This window comes from Rhynchophorus ferrugineus, unplaced genomic scaffold (assembly GCF_030347505.1).
Source record: "Rhynchophorus ferrugineus isolate W39M unplaced genomic scaffold, kcgeb_rfMv2 rfM1, whole genome shotgun sequence".
NCBI classification, from domain to species: domain Eukaryota; kingdom Metazoa; phylum Arthropoda; class Insecta; order Coleoptera; family Curculionidae; genus Rhynchophorus; species Rhynchophorus ferrugineus.
Genome location: NW_027472580.1, coordinates 30,316,103 through 30,330,999, shown reverse-complemented (window position 1 = coordinate 30,330,999; position 14,897 = coordinate 30,316,103). Strand labels below are relative to the sequence as shown.

At 33.4% G+C, this 14,897-nt stretch overlaps 2 protein-coding genes across 2 annotated transcripts; one reads left to right on the top strand and one right to left on the bottom strand.

Annotated features, from left to right (window-relative positions):
- Nucleotides 1-5,858: 5,858 nt before the first annotated feature.
- On the top strand, nt 5,859-6,984 carry LOC143196256 (uncharacterized). Its single transcript, XM_076403917.1, has 2 exons — nt 5,859-5,896; nt 6,185-6,984. The coding sequence occupies exons 1-2, from the start codon at nt 5,885-5,887 to the stop codon at nt 6,869-6,871; spliced, it is 699 nt and encodes a 232-aa protein (XP_076260032.1). The 5' UTR covers nt 5,859-5,884; the 3' UTR covers nt 6,872-6,984.
- Nucleotides 6,985-10,715: 3,731 nt separating this feature from the next.
- Nucleotides 10,716-12,464, bottom strand: LOC143196245 (uncharacterized). Its single transcript, XM_076403909.1, has 2 exons — nt 12,428-12,464; nt 10,716-11,335 (listed from the first exon to the last, which is right to left on the bottom strand). Exons 1-2 carry the CDS (start codon nt 12,437-12,439, stop codon nt 10,811-10,813), a joined length of 537 nt encoding a protein of 178 aa, XP_076260024.1. The 5' UTR covers nt 12,440-12,464; the 3' UTR covers nt 10,716-10,810.
- Between the last annotated feature and the right edge of the window lie 2,433 nt (nt 12,465-14,897).

The window sequence follows — 14,897 nt, the reverse complement described above, 5'->3', positions numbered from 1 at the left end:
TCTCACATAATATAATTGAAAACCAATAAAATAACGCACTCAAGCTTCTTATTCTAGATCACCGATATTACCAAATTGTTTCCAATATTTCATCCGAATATGAAAATCTCACTATATTTATTGGTTTGTTAATATAAAATACGAATCATAAATAAAGTAATTATACTTAGAAATCAGTTAAGTTCATTATATCCCTTATCATATCCAACATCTTTATGGGATATTTTGAAAACAAAGCATTAGCCTTCTACCTAATACAAGTATGTGAAAAACCTATTTGTCAATTGGAATAATGGAATGGATAAACATAATTCGAGGAAAGGAAAATGGTCAGCTAGTCAGATTTACAGGAAACACACAAATATATAACTTAGAGGCTACGGCAGGCCATTATCCATAACAAATATTATTCATTCTGAATTTTTCATCTCATCCTTGGCAGATTCCTCCGAGGAAAAACCTAATTACCTCAAATATTTGATATTCCTCAAAATAAATACAGCTTGAGGGATAAAACTTCTAAATGGGAAATAAGATACATACTTAATATAAAAAGGAAACAGAACAAAACGAGACCAAAAAGTTTCCTTAACTGGTCTCCTAGGTTCGTCGATATACAGTAAACCACAAAAGAAGATGTCTGAAATGCCTTAATTCCAAAACTAAACGGGATCCGCTAAAGTGACGGGGCCATATGGTCTCCTGTCGGCATTAGAAGTATACACGGGAAAAATTTGTAGGATAACAGGTACAATAAAACTGATATATGAGATATGGACACTCGATCTCGGCTATGCTGCAATAAAGTTGAGTATCATGCCGCTCCACAATGTTATGTTAAAAGAAAACATCCAGATCAAATAACCCCGAAAAAGACAAGTGCCATAAGACCAACTCAATCTGGTATACCATCCTCGCGATTTTTAAATATTCAACAAACCATGAAAAATCAGAATCCTTATAGATCACATGAGGTTTTGCTTTATTAACCTAATATTCTCTTTAGGAGACCTTCAATATCAGCGCTTCTAATTCGAAAATGCAGCCTATAACGTCTACGAGACATCGGCTAGTTTTAGTCTATAAATAGAACAACTCGAAAAAATAACAAAGCATCACGGAGATAAAAATTTAGGCATTTTTATCTCCGTGACAAGCACAGAATGTTGAAAAGGCTGAAAAATTATTATCATAGAGAAATAGAGATTTAACTTAATAGAAAATTTTGGGGAAATGTTTCGTGACGTCCAACATGTAGATGTCGCTACTTTTAACTTATTACTTGCTTTAATCGCTACGCTATAAGCCGCGCCGCAATCTGATTGACTCACTTCGTTTCTATGGTACGTTTGTTTATTTATTTATTTCGAGCGCCATTTCCAGTATAGCTGTCACAGGGAATAGTGTGTTTAAAGATTAAATTAGTAGTTCATTAGTACATATAAGTCGGTAGTACAAAAAGTAAAGTGAATTATTGATATAAGAAGTGTTGTGTATCCGGATGAACAGATAGTAAAGAAATGCAAAATAGTTTTCGTTCGAAGAAGTATTTGGATGTCATTAAATAATAGTTGATAATGTTAAAAATCCCAAACCGAATGAATTAAGTATCAAAGAAAAATTAAAAACGTTACAGTATGTTTTGTTGTTGTAAGTTATCCATATAAATATATTGGCATAAGGCTATTTAACCAAGATAGTTTTTTCTTGGATCCAGCTAATGGATTCAGGAATACACATCCTCGGCTAGTATGTTTTAGAAGTCATTTGAATCGTTTAACATAAGTTAATTTTTTTCATCTCATTGGCCTTTAGGAAATTGTGAAGAGGAAGATCATGAGGGCTCTTTAAATAATTATAATAGCGAGGGATCATTCTAACTTCAATTCCAGATGTTCCTATATGAATAGACGAGTCAAGGCAATATCTTATGCCCCAGAATATTGTTTCTTATACTATAAGTTTATACTATAAGTAGGGCTCTTTTAACCTCTTCTTTTAATTAATTTTTAATTTTTAATTTCTTATTTTATCCCGCGATATTGCCACGTCGATAATATACATATTCTTGTGAAATATATTTAAAAAATATACATTCCAAACCTTTTATTTTAATTGATAGAATATTACAAATAATAAGAATAATAACGGAAGAGATAATTTTGATTTGCAATGCACTAAAGTTTTTTGCTTAATAAATTTATTTCAGAAAAAAATTGTTTTTTATTTAAATTTCATTAGTCAATTAAACATAACCTCAAGACTGTCACGTGCCAAGCATTACTAATAAGCCAATCAAATATCTTCACAGTAAAATATTTTTCTTACAGGTGCCTATAATGGAGATTTAAATTAACCAATCAAATTACTTGAATGGCCCATTATGCGACCTCTGGATATTGGGCAAGGCAAGACTTTGTGCCAGAGCCCCTATTGAGTTGTATCTCTATTACTCTATATTATTATCAATTTCATTTGCTCACAATTCAACCAAAACTACAGCATAGAGATTTTAGCAATTAAGCAACATTGCACAATAAAACCAAATTTTTTGAGTCAATCTACCAGCACAAACGAAATGATTTTAATATTTTCTATTTAAAACAAAACTGCATTCAAAATATTATACTACTGGTAAGGTGTCAGTTTATTAAAGTGACGTTTTATAATTTTTATTGAAAGTTTTACTATTTTATTTTTACTTTTTTATTCGTTTTATATATTTTATTTTACTTATTAAAGGGTTTATACGAGTTGTTTTCACAAATACGTTCTTATAAATCTCACAATCACTTTTCGCCAAGTTCATTAATACCTGACTGATTTTGCAGTCGGGTATTTCATTAGACTATATCAGTTTTGCACAAAATAAGCAAAAACTTAACATTTGTTTAAAATTATGTTTATTTGTATAATTTCTTAACGAAAATTTTAAACTAAATGTTTGAAAAACAACAAGATGCGTAAGAGCAATTTTCTGAATAGTAAAAATAGAGTTGGTTAAAAAAAAAGTATACATTTGCCCATCAGTTATTTACCATTAATGATTCTATTACTCTTACTATATCCACTAATTACATTCCAAATATATATTAGCGTATAAAGCGTATATAAATATATATAAATATATATATATATATATATATATATATATATATACATACATATATATATATATATATATATACAATTTTCATATACAATATATATACAATTTTCCCTCTTTATGGATCTTTCCTATCACATGAAGAAAACACTTGATTGGACAACTATTAAGCTGTCTAAAAGTTATTTGGGAGTTTTCGCCCAATAAGTTTTGCAATTCATAGTCCTTGAACTATTTTTGGTCACCAAGCAATAATTTGTCATTGACATCAAGATTATATAATCATAGGGTACCTCGGAGCAACATGAGAATAGAGGAAGGGCACGTGGTATTTTATAAAGAAAAGGCATCAAACACTTTTAAACCCATGAAGACATTTCAGGATGTATTTAAGTAAAATGATCTAAATTAAACAACACACCTTATAATATTTAACTCTGCACCATATGTGAATACATGGATGTAAGCATAAAACTGTAAAAACTTATAATAACGCGGGCCGGCAACGCATTCCGTGCCAGGGCTTCCCACTCCACAAGTACAGAATGGAAACTAAACCGAACAAGTTCGAGCACGTTTCATAATACGGATGAACTATTACCGATCGTCGTGGGGAACGTCCGATAAAGCAGCGGGACTGCTCCTACGCCACACTGTTCTAGGAACCTAACCAGGGTTATACTCGAGCTACTTCTTAGAATAAGAAACGGATGCTCACACGGCCATTTTGATAATTTAATTCGCCAGTCGCCGAATTAACCAGTCTCCGAGATTGTCTATAAAAAACTAAAAGTATCTTTGTCGAGAGTACTAATTCCAACTCTATATCAAGCAGAATCGTCTTGCCATGTCATTGGTTAAAAATTGTTTCCATATATGCAGCCAATTTTTTTCTCAGTTATAGCATTGTAACAGGTCACTTGAAAAGGCCCCGGCCTGCTACATAGATGGCGCTACTAGATAAATCCATATGTTTTTTAGTTAGCATTAACCATCAAAAGATGCCTGTATAAATTTGACAGCTGTCGGATCATTAGTTTGTGAATTATAGCATTTTGAGTGAAACAACTTTTGTTATCGTGAAAAAAATGGATAAAAAGTATTCTGCGTGTTGATAAAATATTTCTTTTTGAAGGGAGAAATACAGTTGAAGCAAAAACTTGGCATGATGCCGAGTTTCCGGATACTGCCCCAGGAAAATCAACCATCAAGGATTGGTATGCTAAGTTTAGACGTGGTGAAATGAGCACCGAAGACGGTGAACGCAGTGGACCCCCAAAAGAGGTTGTTGCCGACGAAAACATTTAAAAAATCCACAAAATGATTTTTAATGACCGTAAATTGAAACTGAATGAAATATCAGACACTCCAAAATATCAATTGAACGTGTACATCATATCATTCACGAATATTTGGAAATGAGAAAGCTCTGTGCAAAGCGGCTTTTGACCAAAAACAACGACGAGTTGATGATTCGGAGCAGTGTTTGAAGATGATCAACCGTAATAAACTCGAGTTTTTGCTTCGACATGTGACGATGGATCAAACATGGCTCCATCATTTCACTCCGAAGTGCAATCGACGGTAATCCGTACATAACCGTAATTTACAGTGGCAAGGCGCTCTGCCTTAATTTAATTTTTATTGAAAACTTTCGGCTCCACTGACATATTTTTTTTTTAATTTTAAGTTAAAGCCCTCACCTTTCATCTACTCTATTTCCTTAAGCTACAACTTAATTTTATACATTTTGTGTATGTGTGTCAACTATTTATTTTTCGGCTAAAATTTAAATCTTTTAATTACGTAAATGCCTTTTTATATCTGCATCAAACGGGAATACATGATGTGCCAGGATCTACCACTCCACAAGTACACAATGGAAACTAAACCGAACAAGTTCGAACACGTTATATATATCGATGATCAAAACATATACAAGCACCTAATAATAGATATAACTATAAACGTTTGCCTTGTGGAAGTAGTACTGTTACAAGGAGGTAGAGTAAAGAAAAGAGAGGGAGACGTCGTCGTGGTGGTTTTTTATAACCAGGAACCGCATGGTACCAATCCACCGGCGTTGCTAACCTTTGAACTTGCTGAATGAAACAGTGAATGCGTGGTGGCCTCATATATATGGGAATAGAGGATGAGCGCGTGGTATTTTATAAAGAAAAGGCATCAAACCCTTTTAAACCCACGAAGACATCTCATGATGTATTTAAATAAAATAGTCTAAATTAGACAACACACGTTATAAGATTTAACTCTGCATCAAATGGGAATACATGATGTGCCAGGACCTCCCACTCCACAAGTAGACAATGGAAACTAAACCGAACAAGTTCGAACACGTTATATATATCGATGATCAAAACATATACAAGCACCTAATAATAGATATAACTATAAATTAGATAAACGATATGAATAATATTTATTAAAAATATTAAAACGATTTATTTTTTATTATGCAAATTATATACAAATTTACTAACGATTTTATACATTCGGTAATCTCACTGAAATATTTCCTATTGCGTAGCATCTGTTTTTTCTAAAATTTATAATATATGTAGATAAAAAATTGATTCAGCCCTGATGTGATTCAAGAATCGGTATACATTAGGAATACGGTATACGTAGGATTCTGAGAGAAAGTTGAACGTTTGCCCAAGGTGATTCCGTCCATACATCCTTAGAGTTTGCTATAAAATTGGGCGGATTTCGACAAACGGTATCAGTTTTCAACTACAACCGAAACAAGAAACAACAATGGCCTGTAAAGTAAGTGTACATTGCGCCGTAACTGAAAATAGTGCGCGCAATATGAATGATGATGTATGATCATGTTAATAGATATTTTCAATTGAGAATGAATGATTATATTACATTCTGAAACACAATTATAGTGTTTATAATGTTGACACAGAAACTATGCGCAATTTTTATTAATTACGACATGGCAGTGTCTATATGCTCTTGTTTACTGACAATTATATTTATTCTATTTCATAAATATTATTTAAGATCGTCAAAAGTAAATTAACATTTTTTTATTTTCGTTTTTTATAGTTCGTCGTACTTGCTGCTACTTTAGCTTTCGCTAATGCTGGTCTTCTTCATGCCCCATCAGCTGTAGCGTATTCCTCCCCAGCTGTATACTCAAAATCTGTAACCGCTACCTCTCAAGTCCATCCCTCAGAATATGTTTCCACTTATGCTGCTGCCGCTCCAGTCGTATCTGCTTATTCCGCACCAATTGTAGCCAAAGCTGCTCCAGTTGTATCAACATACTCTGCTGCCGCTCCAGTAGTCGCTGCCTATTCCGCCCCAGCTCTATCTAAATCTGTTGTATCCTACTCTACTTACGGTGCTGCCCCAGCTGTAGTTTCAAGCTATGCTCCTTCTGTTGCCTACTCTGCCGCTCCAGTTGTAGCTAAGACTGTAGCTGCTGCCCCAGCTTTATCTTATTCTGCTGCTCCAGCCGTAACCTACTCTGCTGCCCCAGCTCTATCCTATGCTGCCGCTCCAGCTGTTGCTTATTCTGCTGCTCCAGCTTTATCTTACTCTGCTGCCCCAGCTGTTGCCTACTCCGCTGGTCCAGTTGTAGCCAAGACCGTAGCTGCCCCAACTCTTGCTTACTCTGCTGCCCCAGCCGTATCATATGCCGCTGCTCCAGCTGTAGCGTACTCTTCTCCAGTTGTAGCCAAAGCCGTCGCCGCACCAGTTGTTTCAAGCTATGGTGCCCACGCCTGGTAAATAACGAGCCAAAGACAAATCTATTATAATTTATTATTTGTAAATTGTTCGTACACTTCTAGAAATTGTAGTATATAGAACGTTTTGTAAATATAAAGACGAATACTTAAATAAATACGGTGTGTATTAATTCAATGACAAAAACAAAAAATAGCTTTAACAAATTAATGGTTTATTTGTTGCTTCAACGTAAACAGTACATGATAACAATCAAATTAGTTATTTATAGAACAATATAAATTCAACAATATATATACCAATATCCATATAAACATATATCCATTTAATACAATGAGAGTCAATAAATGTGCGTACTACCTATTAATTTTAACAGTAAAACATTATAAAAAATAATAAATGCACTTAATAGTAAAAATTAAATATAATATAAATAAATACAACTGTTGAATAAAAATTATATAATAAAATTATAATTAAGAAAAAATATCCTTGAAAGAAAATATCAAGCCAAACTTTTATCCTATTTGCATCAATTTGTAATCTTAACTTAGCATATATAGAACCCAAATCAAATATGAATGCACAAAAGAGCAATATTCAATTGTGAAACTGTTGGATTTTGTCTAACTAAATCTACATGTATTTATTATCGTCCAAATCTATTTAGGAAATGTATTGCGGTCGATTTTGTCATGGCGAAGAACAAGTTCTTTATATTGTAACGTTTTTTTCCCAGATAGGAAATATATACAGGGCGTCGGCAACACAGGAGGAAGCAAAGGGAACGAAGAACTTATAACCCCGAGACGTCAATGTCAGATACTGTTTAAGGGTCCTTCGGATCTTTCAGTCACTGACCATCATTCAGTACTGACGTACCATCGTCGACTGTCTACGACTGAACTTCCCCAGGCGACTTTTACCCTTATTCACTTTGTGTTCCTTTTTATCATTCTAAAGACGCTAAACAAAGGTCATTCGCCATGTAGCATGACTGTTTCAACTGTATAAACAAGTTTCGATTGATTTCGTGTTTCCCTCATTTGGCAATCTTAACCAAACAATCGACAATCGCGCGGAAATTAAACAAAAGATAATTTAATAAAAGATAGTCAAATGTAAATTAACAATTTTTATTTACAGTTCAGCGTACTTGCTGCTACTTTAGCTTTCGCTAATGCTGGTCTTCTTCATGCCCCAACAGCTGTAGCGTATTCCTCCCCAGCTGTATACTCAAAATGTGTAACCGCTACTTTTCAGGTCCATAGTTCAGAATATGTTTCTACTTATGCTGTTGCTGCTCCAGTCGTATCCGCCTATTCCGCCTCAAAGCAGCTCCAGTTGTATCAACATACTCTGCTGCCGCGCCAGTAGTCACTGCCTATTCCGCCCCAGCTGTATCTAAATCTGTTGTATCCTACTCTACTTACGGTGATGCCCAGCTTTATCTTACTTTGTTGCTCCAGTCGTAACCTACTCTGCTGCCCCAGTTCTATCCTATACTGCCGCTCCAGCTTTATCTTACTCTGCTGCCCCAGCTATTGCCTACTCCGCTGGTCCAGTTGTAGCCAAGACCGTAGCTGCCCCATCTCTTGCTTACAGCCTCTTGCCCAGCCGTATCATATGCCACTGCTCCAGCTGTAGCATACTCTTCACCAGTTGTAGTCAAAACCATAGCCGCACCAGTTGTTTCAAGTAATGTAAAGTGCCCACGCTTGGTAAAATACTTAAATACATACCGCGTGTATTAATTCAATGGCAAAAATTGGATCTTTCAGACACTGACCATCATTCAGTACTGACGCACCACCGTCGACTGTCTACGACTGAACTTTTCCCAGGCGACTTTTTTCCGCATTCACTTTGTGTTCCTTTTTATTTTTATAAGGGCATTAAACAAAGGCCAGTCGCTATATAGCATGATTGTGTCAATGTATACAAAAGTCGATTGATTTCGTGTTTCCCTTATAACGGCAATCTTAACCAAACAATCGACAATCTCGCGGAAATTAAACAAAAATAAAGTGTATTTATAGTTGTAAAAATTACTTCAAAAATCAGAAGTCACAGGTAACTAAATATGGCAAATAAACTGGATATTGCAACAATTTAATATTTTTTTAGCGTCTTGGTAGAAAATACACATATTAATTAAAGTGAGCCAATGGCCAAAATTCCTTTTGTATCTCAAAGAGCTGGAGAAATTCGCTACGGAGCCGAAATGTCGACGTGACATTATTCCTCAGCCTCTTTTCTTAATCCAGAATTATGGTAGTAGATCGAAATCTAAACCATAACATTGGAATAGACCAAAAAATTTATTCAATATTTTTAAAACTTCACTGGAATGTGTTATTGTTACCCACTGAATTTTTATATAGCCCGTCCAATGAAACAGCCATTGTACGTCATCAACATTTATGACGTCAGCACGTTTGAGGTACATTATAGCCCGTCCCGTAGAATATCCCATGTTATATATTTTATATCTTATAATAATATATTATACTTATTATAATTTAAATTCAAGTTCCACGAACTTGAATAATTGAATAATTTACTTAATTTAAGAATGAAATCATGATATACATTAAAATTGACAGAATTGATCTTATTATAATTTATTATACTTATTATACCAAATTATAACACAATTCTGTATCGAAACAGTTTTAAGTAATTTCAACTGATTTCCGAAAAAGAAAATATAATGGAAAAATTTCGAGACGTAGGATTTTTTTTAATTCTTCGTCGTCTTTTCATAGATTTATAAAAACCTTGAAAGCAGCGTTTTTTAGCCCCCTTCCAGGAATTAGCTCTTTGCAAATTAAACTAAATGAGATATAAAATGTAAAAATGTATGCATGTTGCTGGATTTACCAAGTTCTCTTACTTTTTATGTCTGTGTGGAAGCAGATACCGAGCTATAAGAGACAGGTAAAAAAACGTCCTCCAAGAAACCTCCATATATAGTTCTTTTATCACCGCTGCACATAGAGTTAGGATTGATGAAGCATTTTTTCAGGGTTCAGATTCTAGACCTTACAGAGGCAAAGATGAAGCAAATTTTCGTCCAACTATACATTAGACGTATTATGACCTTATGATGATTACTTTTAAGGTCATAGAGATATTTTTAGACGGTCATAAAAACCTTAACTGTCAACAGATTTTCAAAATAATCTTAAAGGCATTTCAAGCTGTAGGTTAATGAGTCTTAGAGTACATTTTCTTTATTCTTACCTAGACAGCTACTGGCAAACTGTGAGTAAAGAACAAGGTCAACGATTTCACCAGAACATTAAAAGAATGGAGAAAACATACCAAGGAAAAAGGAACGTTTCAGTGATATCAGATTTCGGTTGGACGCTTCAAACAGACAATAGTTATATTAGATAATGTATTAGATAAAATTTAGATTTTTTTTAGATTAGATAGATTTTTAAATGTATTAGATTAAAAATATATGGATCCTTATTGGTTTATAAATAAAATAATACTTTTCACATAAATATATAAGTTAATAATAGTCGTAAATAGTTTTAATAAACCAAAATAAACCAAATTGTCTTGATCTCATTAAGTCCACAGCATAATTTTAGCGTAATCTTTATTTTTTTGTGTGGTGAACTCATTTCTCTTAACATGAACTCCCCTTATCGCGAACTTTATCCAGTATTTGTGATAGTTCTGGAAATTTTCTGTTTTAAAATCAATCTATGTAATTATCAGATCCATTCGTTAGATTTGTAATAAATACATATTATGTATTCTAAAGTAGGAAAACCAGAAATTCTCTATATATGCAGAGACGATGGGATAAGAAAAATATTGTATACCCGCTGTTATAAAGATTTTCAATAAAAAACACATATTCCTCTAATCACTAATTTTATATTTACAAAAAGTTCAACTTACTACAAAACTTACAAATGTACGAACAGTTCACAAATAATAAATTAATTTTTGGCCACTTTTTTACCAAGCAGATTTGGCTACAACTGGAGAAGAGTATGCAAGAGCTGGAGCTGCAGCATATGATACAGCTGGGGCAGCTGAATAGGCAAGAGCTGGAGCGGAAGCTACAGTTTTAGCTACGACTGGCGCGGAGTAAGCGACAGCTGGGGCAGCAGCATATGATAGAGCGGGAGCAGCTGAGTAAGCTACAGCTGGAGCAGCTGAATATGCAGAGTAGGCTAAAGAAGCTGGAGCTGAAGCAGCATATGACAGAGCTGGAACACTTGAGTATGTAGAATAAGCTGGAGCGGCATAGTTGGATACTACAGCAGGTGCTGGAACGGAGTAAGCAGAGACAGCAGGAGCAGCATAAGTTGACACAACTGGAGCGGCAGCAGCATAAGTAGAGACATATTCTGAGGGATGAACTTGTGAAGTTGCGGTCACAGACTTGGAGTATACAGCTGGTGAAGTATAAGCTACAGCTGCGGGAGCTTGAAGAAGGCCAGCATTGGCGAAAGCCAAAGTAGCAGCAAGTACGATGAACTGTAAATATATGAAATAAGTAATATATATTTTTACATAGTATATAGATCATAAATCAAATCAAATATATAGATGTCATAAACATTTGACTATTTTAAAATTATATATTATATTATGCAATTATTTATTTGACTCTAATCAGTGAATCAGATAAACTACTAAATTGGATGATTTTAACAATTTTTACATAAAATAATAATTATTAATTTAGTAACATTGAGCCCATCAAACACTTTTATAAATTTATAATAATTTATAATACTAAACCAAAAAGTTCGAATACAATGAATTGGTTAGACGAAGACTTAGTAAACGTAAACCTAGCTTATACTCCCAAAGAACAGTCAGGTTAGTAGTTGATAAATTAACTAACTTCCAGTCTTCTACATGCAATAAAAAGGATTTTAAGAAAATTAAAAATGGCTACCACCCGACTTGAATAAAAATGTCATTTTAAATAATTTTAGCATCATTGTTTCATTACTTGTCAAACAAAAACAATAGTTTTCTACTACACAAATTTCAAGAGCCAAAACTCATGGATTATTTCATGAGAGCCATCTTCATCGACATCAAAGTCGTTATATTAATATTCATAAAGGTTTTTGGTAGTATTAGCAAGCTATAGTGTATTATGAATGACTAGAACCGAAGGAAGTTGTTATTGCTGATGTTTACTAACGTTAATTGAACTAATTAAATAACGGATTCTTGTAAAAAAAAGACCAGCAATAAACCGGTTCTCAATTCATAAGATCTAATTATTAATTGTACAGATCGATTCAACATAGTTTGACTGGTTTCAAAATACTATACAAGTATGAAAATGGATTGATAATTGGATCGCTGTTAAACTAACATCGTTCTTTCGACATGGTATCGTGAAAATATTTTGATTAATATATAACGTACCTATTTTTAGCAACTGCCATTTTAAAGTAAAAAAATTATTATAATACAGGGAAGAACCGAACAATATTTTATTAAAGAGATGTACTATAATTCTGACATTCATTCTCAATTATTTAAACGGTATCATACATAATCATTCATTTTGCGCCTCATATATTCAAACATGGCGCAATCACTTACTTTGTATGCCATTGTTGTTGTTTATTCTGTTCGTAGTAGAGAACTGATACCGTTTGTCAAAATCCTTTCGATTTTATAGCAAAATTCAAAGGATGTATAAGCGGAATCACCTTGGACGAATATTCAACTTTCTCTCGTAGCCGCGTTCTTACTACACACTGAAACCTGAAATATATCAGGGCTGAATAGTTTTATATTTACAAATAATTTAAATAATTACAAATAAAAGAAATTGATAACATTTAGATAAAACATAAATATAAATATATAATAATAGATTTGTTTTTTTTTTCAATAGTATGAAACACTCCATTAAAAGTATAGTTCTTCACTAGCCACTTAAACTTCACAAAAACGACTTATCCATTCAGTCGCAAAAAATTAATAAGGTAATTTAATGAAATAATAAATATATATTAAAATAACAAAATTATTTTTTATTATTTTATTATATTTCATTATTTTCTAGATGAAAATGTAATCAATATAATCAATTTTATAAAATAAGTGAATACATGAAGTTGTGTAAATGTATCCTAATCTTCTAGAATAGTCAATGATGTCTAAAAAAAAGAATCAAGGGGCTTCTTCTAGACTAATCCATGCTTTCAGAAATAGAGTGAAAAGTATCAATAAGAACCATCTGGTAGAATTGAAAGGTAGAACGGAAAAAAGTTTAGAACGAATTTTTTGAAGATAATTCTGACAACCAACACGATTCCACCTTACCATAGGAAACAAAAGAACTAATTGACACATACTTTTTAGGGAAAATATTCTGATATACCATGGGATAACATATCCATTTTATGCCGCCGATTGCAAATTTTAACAAAGGAAACTTTGTTGCCTCACAGGTTAAATCGTCAGTATATGTTTCAAATTTAGACAAAAATAGTATTAACCGTTGGCAAATGACGTTTTTTAACGTAAATTTTAACATTTTTAAAAGGTTTCTGAAGCCTACTAAGAGTTTTTTGACAGTAGAGCGCTATTTGTTATATTTCAATGTTCGTTTTTTCCTATCATCGACAATGAAATTATCTCAATAATGTATATTTTTAACTGATTATTATAGTTAATTATTATTATTTATTTTCCAAATTTCTTAAAAATAATCCAGTATAAGTTATTATTCCGATAAGTACCGATGATATTCGTAAATGAATACTGAAAAGGTGTCAGATGATTTGTTATGAAAATAAAACATCCTTCAACATTAACTGATCTAGCCTAAAAATATTTAAATAAAACGTAACGTATCAAAAAAATGGGACAAAATCTACCCATGATGATATAGTTACCAATCGTAAACAGCTTGGGCTTAAACTAAACCAAATATGCTGGCTGACAGGTCATAAATCTAAATTATCATTAGATAACAAGGTTTTGTTGTATAAGTCAATACTTATAATCAAATACTATCAAATCTTACTTATCTTATATACTTACTATCAAATCTAACATAGATTTCCTCCAGAGTTCCATAATAAAGTGTTGCCCCATATGACGTATCCAACAAACTGATTCATCGCGATATCCCCATAGAACCCATAACGAGTGTGATTCGGAGTATTAGTGCGAACTGAAAGACCATTAATGCATCCCAATGCACTCACCAAACAGTTAAATGTACGCGATGCCTATGAAGAGCGTAGGTTCAAACGAAAACTACCATACCAACTGATTAATAGACACATATGTTAGATTTAATAATCTGTAGAATAAGCTAGAATACCTTTAGAAAAAGTTAGGATAGTCTTTAAAATAAGTTAGAATAGTATTTTTAGGGTAAATTGATATGGCTTGGTGAATAGAGGTGAAACGAAATTAAACAGTGGTGTTTACATTATGTGACCGTTATTTATTGGCAAGAAAAATAATGTAGAAAATTCAAAATTGAACGGATGGCAGCGGTGTTACCTGGTGACGAGGCTTGGTCAGTCGATGGTGGCACGTCTAAACGAAACGATGGTCGGATACTGAATGATTGGAAATACCCTTCAATAACATCCCAGATAAACGTCTCGGGGTTGCCAGCTATTCGTTATCGTGTTCTAGTTGGCGCTGCTGGCACCCCGCCCGTGTTCAACATCTGGGATTATATTTCTGGGTATTTTGTAGACCGTTATTCCACTATGTAAAATTCGACATGCCTCAAGGTCGCTACAATACTCCCGTGCCAGAATTTTACATACAATTATTTTAAACAAATAAAAATACAAAAATGTATGAAAAAAATCAAATACAAAATACTGATATATCAAACAAAATGTACTGCATGAAAAGGGTCTTGAAACATATGATAAATCAAAACGGTTGTGGTTGGTACGGTTGCGATCTGGTACGGCTGTTGATATCTTTCGGTCCTACAGATACCGTTGCTTCATCGTCGCTTTGGCACTTGAATGTGGTCCATCGACGACGTTGAAAACAAGCTATTTTTCGGACAGGGCTCCCGTAATCGACG